The sequence below is a fragment of the Anolis sagrei genome, chromosome 3 (genome assembly GCF_037176765.1).
Source record: "Anolis sagrei isolate rAnoSag1 chromosome 3, rAnoSag1.mat, whole genome shotgun sequence".
Classification (NCBI taxonomy): domain Eukaryota; kingdom Metazoa; phylum Chordata; class Lepidosauria; order Squamata; family Dactyloidae; genus Anolis; species Anolis sagrei.
The window spans coordinates 159,089,714-159,106,910 of NC_090023.1; the positions used below are offsets into that span (position 1 = coordinate 159,089,714).

Sequence of the window (17,197 nt, forward strand, 5' to 3'; positions counted from 1 at the left end):
GGAGGTGAATAGAGAAGATGTTGTGATCCACGCAAAAGGTGGGGAACAGATCATCTAAGCATCTAAGCAAGGGGAGAGGAGAGCAGAATCTTGTCCTTTCCTTTTGCTCTCTAGCAAAAGCAAACTTCTGTAGCTTTTCCTACCTTCTGCATTCTTCCTCATTGATAAAGGTTGCTCTCTTGTCCACAACATGATGTTACTTGGCCACATGTAACCTGGTTTTCATCTGTGAGATATTGGAGGGTATGAGTATGGCATCAGCAGCTCTCCATTATATGACATCAGCAGCTTTCCATTGTGACATCACCCCATTAGAGGAAACTAACAGGCTTCACCATGGCTACTGTGGGTGATGCAGCTGATGTGATTGAAGCTTCCTGGGCTCCTAGGCAGCCATCAACAGAAAATGCCCAAGTGTTTTTGGTATTGCTATTTTTATCTTTTGCTTTGCAAGACAGACTAGATGATCTTTTTCACTCTGAAGCTCTCCAAAGGCTACTGAGACCATTCACGTCCACAACAAGGCTTAGAAAGACTGTGACCGAGCCCAGCAATGCCAAAGAATGCTCTGGTGACAATTAGATATGGGCCCTACAGGAGCTGTGGTCTGGTGGAACATAGGACCTTCCGACTGGAGGGGTTGCAAGGTGAGTAACATGGCAAATCTGCCAGAGCTGGGATTAGAATGGAATAAGTGGAAGACACCTAGGGGGATCCCATCAAAGCCACTACCTTTCCACAATGGTATGATTGTGTGTTCCTGTGAAGTGAAAGGTTATGCTGATGGCAGCTGTACTATTGGCAGGGTTCCATGTCAGATAGGATCTGGCAAAATGTGCCAAACATTTACGGAGTAACAGCAGTAGTGGGGCAGGGATAAAGCTACAAAAGACCAGTAGTAAAAAGCAGATGCAACTTATTTCTTGGGGACCATGGCAGTAGCACCATAGTTAACACTTGTCGGTATTGTACAGAAGAAGGGACAGCAAGCTTATTTTTGAATATCTTTTTACGACAAAAATCCTATCATGGGACAAAAGAAACAAGAGGCATTGCCAAAATATGAAAACGCCAGGTTAGATGGCACTCAACACAATATTGGGTAGAGCAGAGGACAGATATGAGTAGCATTGTGAAACTGAACCCAAATCAAAGGATATTTAGCTGTTCACAAGCTCAGAGGTGAAAGGAGCATCCAACACTGTACAATATGTGTTATAGGGACATGGAATGTGAAAAGCATGAATCAGGGGAAACATGACATAGGAAAACAAGAAGAAGGACTTAGAAACATATGCGGTGAGTTGAGTGAAGAAAAATGGACAGGAATGGGATATTTTGAGTCATAGAATTACACAGTCTTCTACTCGGGAAATGAAAATCTAAGAAGGAATAGGTAAGCATTAATACTGAAGAGAGAAATAGCAAAAGCAGACAAGGATATAAGGCAAAGTCCAACTGAATCATATCAGGGAAAAAATAATCAATATAACAATAATTCAAGTTTATTTTCCGACTAAAGAGAGTGAAGAAAAAATGATTGCACACCAAAATAGGGCTTCATAATTGTGATATGGAGATGATACCATACTCCTAGCAGAAAATACGACTTGGAATGATTACTGAAGAAAATCAAGGGAAAAAATTGAAAAGACAGGTTTGCTGTTAAATATTAAGGGGAAAAAATGGTGACAGATGATTTACATAAGTTGGATGTAGACAATGAAGACACTGAAATATTTTCCATACCTTAACTCAGTCATTAATCAAAATGGGAGCTGCATTCAAGAAAGCAGTAGTAGACTAGAACTTGGAAGGCCAACTATGAAAGAACTAGACAAGATCCTGAACTGTAAAGAGGGTTTATTGGATACAGGGGCAGCTCAACCCATTACGCAAAGTAAGCATTTGCAGTATAGTTGATTTTGCTCAGGGGTGCTCTTGAGGTGCTCTTGGGGGGAAATAGGCCTTGACATATGTGAGTTGTAGTTCACCTACAGTCAAAGAGCATTCTGAACTCCACCAAGGATGGAATTGAACCAAATATGGCACACAGAACTCCCACGACGAACAGAAAATATATATAAGTGATTGGTTGGGGGGGGGGGGGGAAATACTGTTTGCTTACTGTTGAAAATTACCTAGGGCCGCCTCTGATTGGATATCAAGGGTAGGATTGTCCATCCCGTCATATTTCTATTTCTATGGATGTTGTGAAAAGTGGACAATGAAAAGAGTTAGCACCAAGTAAATCAACTCTTTTGACATGTGCTAATGAATAATTAATATGGACTGCTAAAAAGACTACAATTCCCACAGGAAAAGAAAAGAGATTTATCTCCAAAATGCTCAGAAGATTGATTTTTTTCTTAATTTTTATATTTAATTTTCTTAATTTGTAATTTGGGAATGCATTTCAGCCTAGATATGCATTTTTCAATGGCCTTTTTTCCAGGGGTGCATAAGCACAAATACGAATACAGGTCCTGAACCAGTGCTTGGCTGCTGTGTCGGCCTGGATGAGAGCAAACAGATTGAAACTTAATCCAGACAAGACAGAGGTACTCCTGGTCAGGCTGAACAGAGGATAGGGTTACAGCCTGTATTAGACGGGGTTACACTCCCCCTGAAGACACAGGTCTGCAGTTTGGGAGTGATCCTGGTCTCATCGCTTAGCCTGGAACCCCAGTTATCGGGCTGTGGCCAGGAGAGCTTTTGCACAATTAAAGCTTGTGCGGCAGCTGCGCCCGTTCCTTGGGAAGTCTGACTTGGCTATGGTGGTCAATGCTCTGGTTACATCCCGAATAGACTACTGCAACATGCTCTACATGGGGCTGTTTTTGAAAACTTCTCAGAAGCTTCAATCAGTCCAGTGGTCAGTGGCCAGGTTGTTAACTGGAGCTGCGTACAGGGAGCGCACCACTCCTCTGTTGTGCCAGCTCCACTGGCTGCCAATTAGCTTCCGGGCACAATTCAAAGTGCTGGTTTTAACCTTTAAAGTCCTGAAAGGTTCTGGCCCAGATTACCTGTCCGAACGTATCTCCTGCTATGAACCATCATGAAGCTTAAGATCATCAGGAGAGGCCCTGCTTTTGATCCCACCACTCTCGCAAACATGGTTGGTGGGGACAAGAGACAAGGCCTTCTCAGCAGTGGCCCCCCATTTGTGGAACTCTCCCCCTAAGGATATCAGATTGGTCATCTCCCTCCTGTCCTTTAGAAGACAACTGAAGACCTGGCTCTGGGGCCAGGTGTTCAATTAGAGGCCAGAGGCAATAGAAAAAGGAAATTTGTATTTTGCGACATGGATTCTCCCAGCTCGTCTTGGTTTTACTGGCACGTTACTCTATTAATTTATTGTTAAATTTTACTGATGATGTTGTACAATGTTTTAAAATGATTTTATTGTGAATTGTAATTTTTATGGTATCTATGCGGTTAGCATCCTCTGAAGCCTATGTGAGGCCGTGCTGAGTCCCCCGGGGAAAAGGGTGGGATATAAATATATGAAATAAATAAATGCATAATAAAAATAAAAACGACAACCCCACTGCTGAGATGAAGAGGAAGTGATAGAAGGCAGTGGCAGATGTGCTTGCAAAAGGATTTTTTGTTCAGATTCCAAATTTGGAACTGAAAAATGAGTTCCTTGCCTGAACTCAGAAGACCCTTGTTCAGCAATTCTGTGCCCTGCCTTCCAGAGCCACTATTTTGGAGCTAGCTCTGAAAATCGTGCTTTGGTTGACTGTATTAATTTCCCGTGGGCAGTTTTCTTGACAGTTTCCCATTTATAACAAGTGGGAAAATCAACATAACCTTATGGTTGCCAAAAAGCTTCACCCACCCCAGCAAATGCTGGAACACCTGTGAGCATGTGCAGAGAGATGACGTCTCCCTAAGTGAAACTGATTGCACATTTTATTTTCCAACACTATTGTATGGTCTTCTTCTGGGCAGATCAGCAAAATTTAGGCTGGGCTGTTGTAGGTTTTTTCGGGCTGTATGGCCATGGCCTAGAGGCATTCTCTCCTGACGTTTCACCTGCATCTATAGCAAGCATCCTCAGAGGTCACCTCACTACCTCTGAGGATGCTTGCCATAGATGCAGGCGAAACGCCAGGAGAGAATGCCTCTAGACCATGGCCATACAGCCCAAAAAAACCTACAACAACCCAGTGATTCCGGCCATGAAAGCCTTTGACAATACATTAAAATTTAGGCTGCTTGGCAGCTGAGTTGTGAATATATCTTCATGGTCAAAAAAGGGGGCAAGAATCCTTGTGCATCCATCCACTACTGTTGTCACCCATTGAACAGTGAATGGGGTGCTAAACACAGAATAGGAAGCAGAAGGAGTCATTTGTTCTAGATCAGCGTTTCTCAACCTGGGGGTCGGGACCCCTGGAGGAGTTGCGAGGCGGTGTGAGAGGGGTTGCCAAAGACACAGTATTTTCTGTTAGTCATGGGGGTTCTGTGTGGGAAGTTTGGCCCAATTCTAACCGTGGTGGGGTTCAGAATGCTCTTTGATTGTAGGTGAACTATAAATCCCAGTAACTACAACTTAAAATGTCAAGGTCTATTTTCGCCCTATTGATTGTCATGTCAAATTTGGTCCAGATCCATTATTGTTTGAGTTCACAGTGTTCTCGGGATTTATGTGAACTACAAGGTCAATGTCCATCAAACCCTTCCAGTATTTTCTGTTGGTAATGGGAAGTTTGTGTGTCAAGTTTGGTTCAATTCCATCATTGGTGGAGTCTGGAATGCTCTTTGATTGTAGGTGAACTATAAATCCCAGCAACTACAACTCCCAAATGACAAAATCAATCCCCTACCCAATGCCACCATTGTTCAAATTTGGGTGTATCAGGTATTTTTGCCAAATTTGGTCAAGTGAATGAAAATACATCCCGCATATCAGATATTTACATTATGCTTCATAACAATAGCAAAATTACAGTTGTGAAGTTGTCATGAAAATAATTTGCTGGCTGGGGATCACCACAACATGAGGAACTGTGTTAAGGGGTCACGGCATTAGGAAGGTTGAGAACCACTACGCTAGATTTAGATTACAGACCCAGTAAATTTGAAAATATATGTATATCCAAAAATACTGCAATCTATTCAAAAGTATATTCTATTGAGTTTGGCGATGTTTTCTCCCTAGTAACTGGGACTAAAATTGTAGCCTTAAAATCAATTAAAAAGCTGAAATTACTGACTCTTCTGGAAGATGCTAAGATAAACAAGTTTGTCTCAAGAGCCCTTCTTTTGATGCAATCTACCTCCTATTGTACTTGATAATAAGAAATCAGCTGTTACTTCACTGGCTTCACCTTTTTTAAAATATTAAATCTACAAAAGATCAGTACCAGAAAGCAGATAAAACTTATTTCTCCACTCATAGCAGGCCCGTAGCCAGGATTTTGTTTCGGGGGGAGCTGAGTTTGATTCGGGGGGGCTGAGTCTGAGTGAAAGAGGGTTTACCCTAGCAAACATTTTGTATCGGTACCCCAATACCTCCATGAATATGGGATATATTGAGCATGGTGATCAGATCATGATATGAATAAACATAACAGTTTAAATAACATACCAGTAAGGCCTTCTCGCGGACCACCATGAGAATTTGGGGGGGGGGGGGCTGAAGCCCCCCAAGCCCCCCCCCCCCCCAGCTACATGCCTGCCTCATAGCATATGTTTCTCCTTTGCTCAATTTTGGAATTGAACTCAATATTCAACCTGGCTTTATGTGCCACATACTGTTATATAGTTTTGCTCTTGTAAGAAAATTACTTGGTCTGGTGCATGAGGATTTCTTCTTGTAAATGTCTATCTGATTGGCTTCTATGAATGAGATCCCTTCAAAATATCCCTTTAACACCAGCCCTACTCAGGTCTTGCAAATTCGAGATTCTGGCTTCCTTGTTTAATAATAATAATAATAATAATAATAATAATAATAATAATAATTTTAAAAAGGAGACTGAGGACCTGATTCTTGCAGCCCAAGAACAGGCAATTAGAACAAATGCCATCAAAGCCAGAATTGAAAAGTCGATGATAGATCCCAAGTGTAGACTCTGCAACGACGTAAACGAAATGATAGATCACATCCTCAGCTGCTGCAAGAAGATCGCACAGACAGATTATAAACAGAGGTATAATACCATTGCTCAGATTATCCATAGAACGTGTGCCATCAGCCTGTGATAAAGAACTGGTGGGATCACAAGTGTGAAAAGGTTACAGAAAATGGGCACATCAAACTACTCTGGGACTTCCGAATTCAGACTGACAGAGCTTTGGAGCACAATACTCCTGACCTCACAATCATGTTAAAAAACCAAGCATGGTTCGTGGATGTTGCAATCCCAGGTGACAGCAGGATTTAAGAGAAACAACTGGAAAAGCTGACACGATATGAGGATTTAAAGATCATACTGCAAAGACTCTGGCACAAGCCAGTCAAGGTGGTCCCAGTGGTGATTGGCACACTGAGTGCAGTGCCTAAAGATCTTGGCCTGCACTTAAACACAATCGGCACTGACAGAATTACCATCTGTTTGCTGCAAAAGTCACCCTACTCAGATTTGCACACATTATTTGCTGATACATCACACAGTCCTAGACACTTGGGAAGTGTCTGATGTGTGATCCAATACAACAGCCAGCATAGTGATCTTGTTTGCTGTGTACTAGTCTTGTTGTGCATCAAATAATAATGATTTTTTTTTACCCACCTCCCCTTGTGGCTCAAAGTGAGTTACAAAATAATTAAAACACATTGTAAAACATTGTAAAAATACTACAAATGCACGTATCAAAATGTATTTCTATAAAAGCTACTTATTGATTTGAGTCTATACAACTGTAACAAGATCTTCACATTTTTCTTACTGCTTTCTACTTTACTCTACCTTCTTGCTTTTTCCAGTGAGTCACATCTCATGGCATGCTGAAAGAGCCCCAATTGAATCATTTTGGCTTTTACGAAAAGTTGATGAATTTGTTCTAGGATCCATTTATTTATGTTTTGGGGAATCCATGGCATCCATGGAATTCTTCTTCAGCATCATATTTCAAGTGAGCTGAACTTCCTATCTGTTCACTATTGAGAATTCACTCCTATGCATAGAAATCCAAAATACTGTGGCATAGTTGTTATTAGTTTGGTATTCAACTCGACATTTTCAGACTTGAGGATCTTCTCTAGATACTTCAGTAGCTGCCCGTATAAGTTGTATCGTTTTTCACATTGCTTGATTGTTGTCTCTATTTTGATTAATAACAGAACCAAGGCATAGACAATTGTTAATTATGTTGCTATCTTCAACATCCATTTGAAAGTTTTGTAAATCATTTGTGGCCATCAATTTTGCTTTCTTAATAAATTATTAAAGGAATGTTCTCTTTCTCCTCCTACCACTCAACACTGTCTGCAGCCACAGGATGGATCTACACTGACATATAATCCAGTTTCTGACTCCAGATTATTTATTTTCAACTGAATCATATGCATCTACACCAGCGTTTCTCCACCTGGGGGTCTGGACATCTGGGGGGGGGTCGTGAGGGGGGTGTCAGAGGGGTCGCCAAAGACCATCAGAAAACACAGTATTTTCTGTTGTTTGTATGGGAATTTTGGCCCAATTCTAACCTTGGTGGGGTTCAGAATGCTCTTTGATTGTAGGTGAACTATAAATCCCAGCAACTACAACTCCCAAATGCCAAGCTCTATTTTCCCCAAACTCCACCAGTGTTCACATTTGGGCATATTGTGTATTCTTACCAAGTTTGCTCCAGATCCATCATTGTTTGAGTCCACAGTGCTCTCTGGATGTAGATGAACTACAACTCCAAAACTCAAGGTCAATGCCCACCAAACCCTTCCAGTATTTTCTGTTGGTCATGGGAGTTCTTTGTGGCAAGTTTGGTTCAATTCCATCATTGATGGAGTTCAGAATGCTCTTTGATTGTAGCTAAACTATAAATCCCAGCAGCAACAACTCCCAAATATCAATGTCTATTTCCCCCAAACTCCACCGATGTTCACATTTGGGCATATTGAGTATTCATGCCAAGTTTCATCCAGATCTGTCTTGTTTGAGTCCACAGTGCTCTCTGGATGTAGGTGAACTACAACTCGCAAACTCAAGATCAATGCCCACCAACCCTTCCAGTATTTCCTGTTGGCCATGGAGTTCTGTGCACCAAGATTGGTTCAGTTCCATCGTTGGTGGAGTTCAAAATTTTCTTTGATTTTCGTTGAACTATAAATCCCAGCAACTACAACTCCCAAATGACAAAATCAGTCCCCCACCCCACCAGTATTCAAATTTGGGTGTATTGGGTATTTGCGCCAAATTTGGTCCAGTGAATGAAAATACCTCCTACATATCAGATATTTACATTACAATTTACAACAGTAGCAAAATTATATTTGTGAAGCAACAACAAAAATAATGTTATGGTTGGGGGTCACCACAACACGAGGAACTGTATTAAGGGGTCATGGCATTAGTAAGGTTGAGAACCACTGGTCTACACTGTCATATAATCCAGTTCAAAGCAGATAATCTGGAGTCAGAAACCAGATCTTATGGCAGTGCAGATGGGCCACCAATCTGAATTGCTCTTGACCACATTTGTGCTTATCCTTCAAAACGGCATGGAAGATTTGGTCATCGATGTTGCATCTACTACTGCGAGGAAAGAATCAGGAGAAGGAAGAGGTAAAAGGAAGAGTGAAATGGTAGTAGTGACAGCAGGAAGAAAGGGGGAAAGGTAGAGTGTGGAAGTAAGGTAGCATAGGGAGATGCTGGCAATTAATGGAGTTGTGGTGAAAACAAGAGAGCCATGACCACTTCAGTAAATAGGTGGGTCTGTAGGTGACTGTGAAGCCCTATTCTTGATCTGCATCTTCTCCCGCAGTGAGGGCATTGGTTTCCAGGTGGAAGGTGGTCTCGGTGGGGGTTGGCTTGACGCGCCTTCCTCCTGGCACGTTTCTCTCTTTCACCCTCCACTCGTGCCTCCTCAAATTCTGCAGCACTGCTGGTCACAGCTGACCTCCAGCTGGAGCGCTCATGGGCCAGAGCTTCCCAGTTCTCAGTGTCAGAGATTTTAAGGTTGGCTTTGAGGTCATCTTTAAATCTCTTTTCCTGTCCACCAACGTTCCGTTTTCCGTTCTTAAGTTCAGAGTAGAGCAACTGCTTTGGGAGACAATGGTCAGGTATCCGGACGTGTCCGGCCCAGCGGAGTTGATGGCAGAGGACCATCGCTTCAATACTGGTGGTCTTTGCTTCTTCCAGCACGCTGACGTTTGTCCGCTTGTCTTCCCAAGAGATTTGCAGGATTTTCCGGAGGCAGCACTGATAGAATCGTTCCAAGAGTTGCATGTGACATCTGTAGACAGTCCACGTTTCGCAGGCATATAGCAAGGTTGGGAGGACAATAGCTTTATAGACAAGCACCTTGGTATCCCTATGGATGTCCCGGTCCTCAAACACTCTCTGCTTCATTCGGTAAAATGCTGCACTCGCAGAGCTCAGACAGTGTTGTATTTCGGTGTCGATGTTGACTTTGGTGGAGAGATGGCTGCCAAGGTAGCGGAAATGGTCAACATTTTCTAATGTTACACCATTAAGCTGTATCTCTGGCATTGGGGAGGGGATGGCTGGTGACTGCTGGAACAGCACTTTGGTTTTCTCGATGTTCAGTAAATAGATGATGTGGCAGAAGGAGACCACCTCCTGTTTATTCTTGTCTTTTGAAAAGTACGTGTGCCCATTGAACCTCTCCAGAAAGCACTAAAAAGCGGTTGATGAGGCTTCTTCCCAGCTGTCAAAATGTTTGCCAGAAAAACAAAATAAGACCACTCCACGGTCCTCCAAGGAGCCCAGGCTCATTAAGTGGACATCTTGCTGAGGGGTTTCCTGTAGTTCTTTGAGAAGTTAAATTAAAAATCAACAATTTGATGTGAATAAGACAGGAGGGGAGGGCACCATTTGCTATAGAAAAATCCTGAATGCATTACCAGGCAAAGTGGGTATATTCGGCGTTTCAAAACTGTAAGACGAAAAAGTATTTTGTCTGCTATTCCTGAAGGAACATAGATCAAAATGAATAAGAATGAATACTGTTAGCTAGAAAGTACCTTTACACATAGACCTCTTTAGTCTTGTTCCTCGATCTTTAACAAAAACGTTAGACAACTGACATTGTCAGCAAACCTTGCCATGGGTTGTTGTAGGTTTTTTCGGGCTATATGGCCATGTTCTAGAGGCATTCTCTCCTGACGTTTTGCCTGCATTTATGGCAAGTATCCTCAGAGGTAGTGAGATCTGTTGGAACTAGGAAAATTGGGTTTATATATCTGTGGAATGACTAGGGTGGGACAAAGAACTCTTGTCTGCTGGAGCTAAGTGTAAATGTTTCAACTGACCACCTTGATTAGCATTTGATTACTTGGAAGTTTTTTGGTGTAGCTTGTTAGTGTCTGGGGGAATCTTTTGTTGAGAGGTGATTAGCTGTCCCTGATTGTTTCCTCTCTGTTGTTTTGCTGTTGTAATTTTAGAGTTTTTTTTAATACTGGTAGCCAGATTTTGTTCATTTTCATGGTTTCCTCCTTTCTGTTGAAACTGTCCAACAAAACTGTTGAAACTGTCTACCCTGGTCATTCCACAGATATATAAACCCAATTTTCCTAGTTTCAACAGACCTCACTACTTCTGAGGATGCTTGCTATAGATGCAGGTGAAACGTCAGGAGAGAATGCCTGTAGAACATGGCCATATAGCCCCAAAAAACCCTACAACAACCCAGTGATTCCAGCCATGAAAGCCTTCGACAATACAAACCTTACCATGTTTCTAGATCTTATTTATCTCCGGGCCCTTCCACACAGTCATATAACCCAGAATATCAAGGCAGAAAATCCTGCAATATCTGCTTTGAACTTGGTTATCTGAATCCATCCTGCCATATATTCCAGTTCAAAACAGATAATGTGGGATTTTATTTAACTCTGTGGAAGGGCCCTTACTCTAGACCAGTGCTTTCTCCTGTTAAATTAATGTTCCACGCTTCTTACAGGAAGTATTTGGAAGTAATAAGTTACAAGTAATGCTATTTACCTGTAACTAGTTATTTCACTTGAAAAGAAGAACATAATGAAGTCATAGGGTTACTTTGTTCCCTGATTAGTTCCAGCTACTTTTAAGCATTCATTTTCATAGGCATTTTAGAAAGCTATGTTGAGATGTATTTGTGTGGACATCCGAAAGTTTGTTTGAATTCTGTTGTTATTGTTGTTGTGAACCTTCCAGCTGCTTTGAGATAAAGTGGTGTATAAACAGAATAATAATAATAACAATAATTTATTAATTTATTTACGACATTTATATGCCGCCTTTCTCACCCTGAAGGGGACTCAGAGCAGCTTACAAGGTATATATACATACAATATATTACATTGTTAGCACAGCACAATATCAGCATATAATAATAATAATAATAATAATAATAATAATAATAATAAGTGTTCCTTCACTTATCATGAGGGTTCCCTTCCAGGAACCCCCGCGATAAGTGAAAATCCACAAATAGGAACGATCTGCCCACTCGGCGGTGGCCTCTTCCTCCTCACCGCCTGTGCTCCTGCCAGCTTCGGAGGCCCCTCGGGCGTCGTTGATGGCACTGCCCCTGACAAAGGAGTGGGGAGCAGCGTAGGTGGTGAGGAGGTGCGCCTGGCTCCCCCTCCCCTCCTCCTCTTCCTCCTCCAGAGGTTTGAGAGGGAAGGAAAAAACCGTGATATGGCGAGTCCACATAAAGTGAACCATGAAGCGGCGAGGGAACACTTTAATAATTTCTGACTAATGGCAATCATAAGGTGAACCTACCACAGCAAATTTGCTGAGAGAGTGGTTTTCCTTCTGACCGAGGGTGCTTCCAGGCAGGGTTTAAAACCCCTCAAGTGGGTTTAACTCCCCATGGGCACCCAAAAGAACCAGGCTTTCCCAATGGTTGTCTCCATTTCCACTACTGTGCTGGAATGGGGCAACCTAACCCCTCCCCCCAAAGCCTTAAAATTAAAAAAATCCTTACCAGGTCACCATGGAGCTGTTCTGGCAGCCTTCCTGGTATGTAAAAATGATGTGCCAGGAGTGGGGGAGGGAGGGCAATTTGTCCCCCTTCCTCCTGTAATGTCATTTTTACATGCCAGGAGGACTGCTGGAGCAGCCTCATGATGACCCAAAAAGGATTTTTTTTAATTTTAATGGACTGTCCCCATGATACAAAGTGTCTTGCTGTTAGTGTCTGGGGAGTTTATCCCACGGCCAGGAGTGAATATGGGAGAAGCAGAAAAAAAACCCATCCTTAAGTGCAGGGACCCAACCTACCCCAATAATTTCCATCTTCAAGGATGGCCAGCCATCCCACAAAGTTACCCGTATTTAAATAAGAAATACACTTGCTTACTTCATTAACAGTAGCATGAGCAATACATTTGTCTTGCAATTTCCTCTGCATATTAGCCAGTTTTCCATGTCAACAGCTTCGGGGTTTACTTTTCTGCAGCTGTGTTGAAAGCAGATGGGCACAGTATAATTCTGGAAGAAATACCCGATTGGAATGAGGTGCAGCTCATAGTGAATGGAGAGACTGTCTTTCAGTGCAACATCAATGACTTGGATTTTGGTAGGTACAAATGGGGTGAGAAGGGTTCTGTTTACACAGCAGAGTGAGACAGGCCCCTCTGGACACAGATTCAGGGAGACTCAGAAATGTTAGATGGCCCAAATAGCTCCAGCCAGATAGTCAACTGGGGCAGAGCGGACTTACACATTTGTTGTGCAAGCTGCAGTGGCTTTCCAGTTCATTTCCAGGTGCAATTGAAAGTACAAGTTACAGCCCATAAAGCCATATGCAGATGGGATTCAGGCTCCCAAGGACCCTATCTCCCCATATGGATCTTAAGTTAAGACCCTTCTGTCAATCATGTTTCAATAGTGGAAATAAAGAGAGGCCTTCTTGGTGGCTACTATCAGATTATGGAACTCTTTTATCTCTAAGTAGCAAAATGTATTCGTGAGGCTCCAAATGAGATTTAATTAGTCTATATCAAGGGTCCTCAAACTAAGGCCCAGGGACCAGATACGGCCCTCCAAGGTCATTTATCCGGCCCTCGCACAGGGTCAACCCAAGTCTGAAACAACTTGATTGCACACAACAACAACAATCCTATCTCATCAGCCAAAAGCATGCCCACACTTCCCATTGAAGTACTAATAAGTGTATATTTGTTAAAATTGTTCTTCATTTTAATTATTGTATTGTTTTTAAGTGTTTTTTTCACTACAAATAAGATATGTTCAGTGTGCACAGGAATTTATTCATGGGTTTTTTCAAATTATAATCCAGCTCTCCAACAGTTTGAGGAATTGTGACCTGGCCCTCTGTTTAAAAAGTTTGAGGACCCCTGGTCTATATTAAACATAGTTTCTCTTCAGGCATCCTCTTACAAAGAAGTATTTTTTTTACAAGTCTGACTTTTATTTCAAATTTATTTCAAAAATGTCTATCCTGATATTTAGGAAACAGGTGAAGACTTGGTTATGGAGACAGGCATTCGACGAGTGAGCCAACACCCTGAGATATGGATGGAGGATGATGAGCAATGATTTTAGTGTGACAACTGACCATTATAGTTATTGATTGTAATTGCTGTTTTAATGTTTTACTGTAATATGTATTATGATGTTTTATTGATTGTATGTGATATTATGGTTGGAAACCGGTCTGAGTCCCTCAAGAGAGGTGAGAAGGCCGGTATACAAAACTTTTAAATAAATAAATAAATAAATAAATTCAATTTTTTTCCTATTCGTTCCTCCCTCTCTCCTAGGAGGTGAAGGTGTATTGGACCCACTTTGTCAAGCAGCAAGACAAGCAGTCTTAAATGCCTACTGAATAAGAGGCCTGATCTCTTTTATATCCCAAGCCACACATTGCCAAAGGAGAACATCCTTCCAATCATAACTCCATGTGATTTGAAAGAATATCCCATCTCTCAGAAATAAAGAAAACAATTCCTTGTTCTGCTCTTCATTTTGTCAATCTTATGTTTCAAAGTGTTTCTACCTGGACTTTGTGAATCCTCAGAAATATGAAAGTTTATGTTTGGTATATGCCACTAATTTACCTCAGAGATTAAAGTTAAGGGGCATTGACAGCTCTTGGTTTATATGGCAGTATCCACTATATATAGTATCGGGCAGTTCCCTTTCTCTGTGATGATCTGAAGTATGTTGTTGTACACATTCAAATCATTTCCAATGTATAGTGACCCTAAAGCAAACTACCATAGGGTTTTCTTGGTAAGATCAATGGGGTTTTTGCCTTTGCCTTCCTCTGAAACTGAGAAAATGTGACTTGCCCAAGTTCACTTAGTGGATTTCTACATACTGATACCCCTTTGATGCTGTCCTTATATCCCATGCTATAATCCCAGGTTATCTGGTTTGAACTGGATTACATGAATCTCTACTGCTATGTAATCTGGGATAAGCAGATAATCTGGGATCAGATCCTGGGATATAAGAACAATGTAAAAGGGGGCTGAATTTTATTTTTCTGAATAGGTTCAGCACCTTGAACAGCTCCTAGTTGCATTAGTAATACAATTTTCTACTTCTGGTTCTAGGAAATTTACTCTTATCAGCAGAGGCATAAACTTGCAGTGTTGCATACAAAATCAAACAGTGCAACAAATTTACATAGTTCTTGTAAGTAGCACAGAATAAGACTTCTTCATCTTCATTGAAATGAGAGAGCAAAACATAATTCCAACATAGCAAAGAGCATTGCTGTTACAGCATAGTAGCATTACAGCATATTGCTTCTCCTCAGAGTAGTGTATTGCTTCTCCAAACTGTATTCTAAAATTCATACAGTTATACTGTATTCATACAGTTATATGTGGCCCAAATATGCTGGCTGATCTACATTACCAGCTGTACATAATAATTAACATCATAAGGTTTTTCTTTAACACACACTTGATCCTGCTACGACTTACTGTAACACGCTATGCATACTCTTTGAATATCCAAATATTTGTGAATGTTGCCTAAGTATTTTTAAACTGTGTTTAACATCCTATGCTTGTTGTTTTCTCAAGTTAGTGTTTGGCATGATTTAATAGCAATGCTGTTTCATATTTGACAGGATTAGATAGTCCCATGCAATGTCACTTAGTAGCTGACAGAGTACATTTCAATTTCAGTGTTGGCCAAAACAAGAGATGCCAGCAAGTCATATGCACTTGGGTTCTCAGATAAAATGACATATTTCAAATATAAGTAATGGAATTGGATTTTCTGGTACATCACAAATATATATTGCTGGTGTAGTATGTATATAGTAGGCCAGGGTTGAATAGACAGTGTGGTTTACTGGTTTGAATGCTTGATTAATTAATTGAAACTAGGATTTGAATCTCTGCTCAGCCATGGAAAACCATTGAGTAACTTTAGGCAACTCACACCCTCTCAGTTTCCGAGGAAGGCAAAAGCATACCCAATCTCAACAAATCTTGTCAAGAAAACTCTATGACAGAGTTGTCATAAGCCAGAAATCACTTGAAGGCACACAACAATAAGGGTAGGGATACAGTCTTATAGTAAGACCCATAGAACACAATGGGGCATGCTGTTGGGCTGTAAGTGGTCAAAACTTAGATGGGAAATTATTGAGAATTAGAGCATGCCCTGAGAATTTCAAGTTTTCTTAGATAAGGAAAACTCAGAGCATTTTGCTAGTTCCTTCCTTTGAAACGTAACCTACAGTACCTGGAATTCATTAGCAGTCTTCCATGCAAATGCTAACAACATCTGATCGTTCTTAGCTTCCATCGGACAGCATCTGAGGCCTTTAGGATAATTAGATTCTGATAAAAAAATACCAAAATTTAATCATTGGTCATGGAAACAAGCGACTCCACTTCTGTATACACTTACCTTGGTGTAAGGCCCATGAAACTCAAGTGCTTTTCTTCCGGGAAGACATGTAAAAGTGTATTCAGAATGAATTTTAAAGACACACTCAAATATATATCAGATGTCTAGAAAGCTTTGTCAGTTCAGTGGGAAACAGCCAATGCATGTCTGAAATGTCATCACTAGTGACATAATTGGCATTTGGAAACTAAGCAGTTATCAGTTGAGAGGATTGTTTTTAAGCACAAGGTTCTTAGATTTCAGATCCATTGATATCCCAAAGACTACCAAGCTCTGTCAGCTGTCATATAAAGCCTAAGTTATTTAAATGCCACACAAGGAAATGAGGAGCAGCTCCAGTGAAATCATACATTAAGGAATCAACTGTCTCCAAACATCACTTTTCCGAATATATGAGATAATTTAGAGAATCAACTTGTATAAGTCAACTAAGTCTTAAGCCCAGCTGAAGGAAGTTCTTGCTTTCATCTCATATCATTGTGACTATAGGGTTGACCAAGAGACTTCGCTGAAAGGTGGTCCAGAATGCCATATGGCTTCAGCTTAAAGCCATCTCCTCTCTGCTGTTTCTGCCAGTAGGCAAAGGCCTTTTTCTTAATCCAGACCATTGAAGGGATTGCCATGGGCTCTCTGAGCCTGCCCAGTCCTGGTCTAGTGGGTTGTCTATTGGGATCTTCGGGGGAGGTCCTCCTTTCACCTCTACCAATCTAGCTCGTCTTGTGGGTACAAGGGAGAGAGCTTTCTCCTCTGTGGCTCCCCGACTTTGGAACTCTTTACCTGGAGATATCAGGAAAGCCCCTTCACTAGAAATGTTCAAAAAGAACCTTAAAACCTGGCTTTTCTGTTGCGCCTTTGGGGAGTAGGTGCACATCATGACTTTTTGCACCCCTCAACGTTTTTTGTTACTGGAGCTCGCGCCCCCCAAATGGGAAGTTTAGCCTCACAACTGTGTTATGAGTTCCCCGTAAATATCCTGCTCCTATTTTATCTCATTACAGTCTTTTGTCTTATCCTTTACATATGGCCCGCCCATTGTTATTGTTACTGTGATTGTGTTTATTAGAATGTTATTTTATGACTGCCTTTTTTTCTTATGTAATTTTGATGATGTTGTTGTTGTTTGTTGTTTATGCTTTGATTTTATTGCTGTAATATGTTGTCCGGGCTTGGCCCCA

At 41.3% G+C, this 17,197-nt stretch overlaps 1 protein-coding gene across 1 annotated transcript; it reads left to right on the top strand.

The window, feature by feature from the left end:
- Nucleotides 1-553: 553 nt before the first annotated feature.
- Nucleotides 554-14,034, top strand: C3H10orf53 (chromosome 3 C10orf53 homolog). Its single transcript, XM_060766849.2, has 3 exons — nucleotides 554-647; nucleotides 12,583-12,702; nucleotides 13,910-14,034. Exons 1-3 carry the CDS (start codon nucleotides 554-556, stop codon nucleotides 13,972-13,974), a joined length of 279 nt encoding a protein of 92 aa, XP_060622832.2. The 3' UTR covers nucleotides 13,975-14,034.
- The last annotated feature ends 3,163 nt before the right edge of the window (nucleotides 14,035-17,197 follow it).

Coding starts and splice junctions, on each gene's coding strand:
- C3H10orf53 (XM_060766849.2), top strand. CDS start 554: ATGCCAAAGAATGCTCTGGTGACAATTAGATATGGGCCCTACAGGAGC. Junction 648..12,582: donor CCGACTGGAGGGGTTGCAAG/GTGAGTAACATG, acceptor ACTTTTCTGCAG/CTGTGTTGAAAGCAGATGGG. Junction 12,703..13,909: donor CATCAATGACTTGGATTTTG/GTAGGTACAAAT, acceptor CCTCTCTCCTAG/GAGGTGAAGGTGTATTGGAC.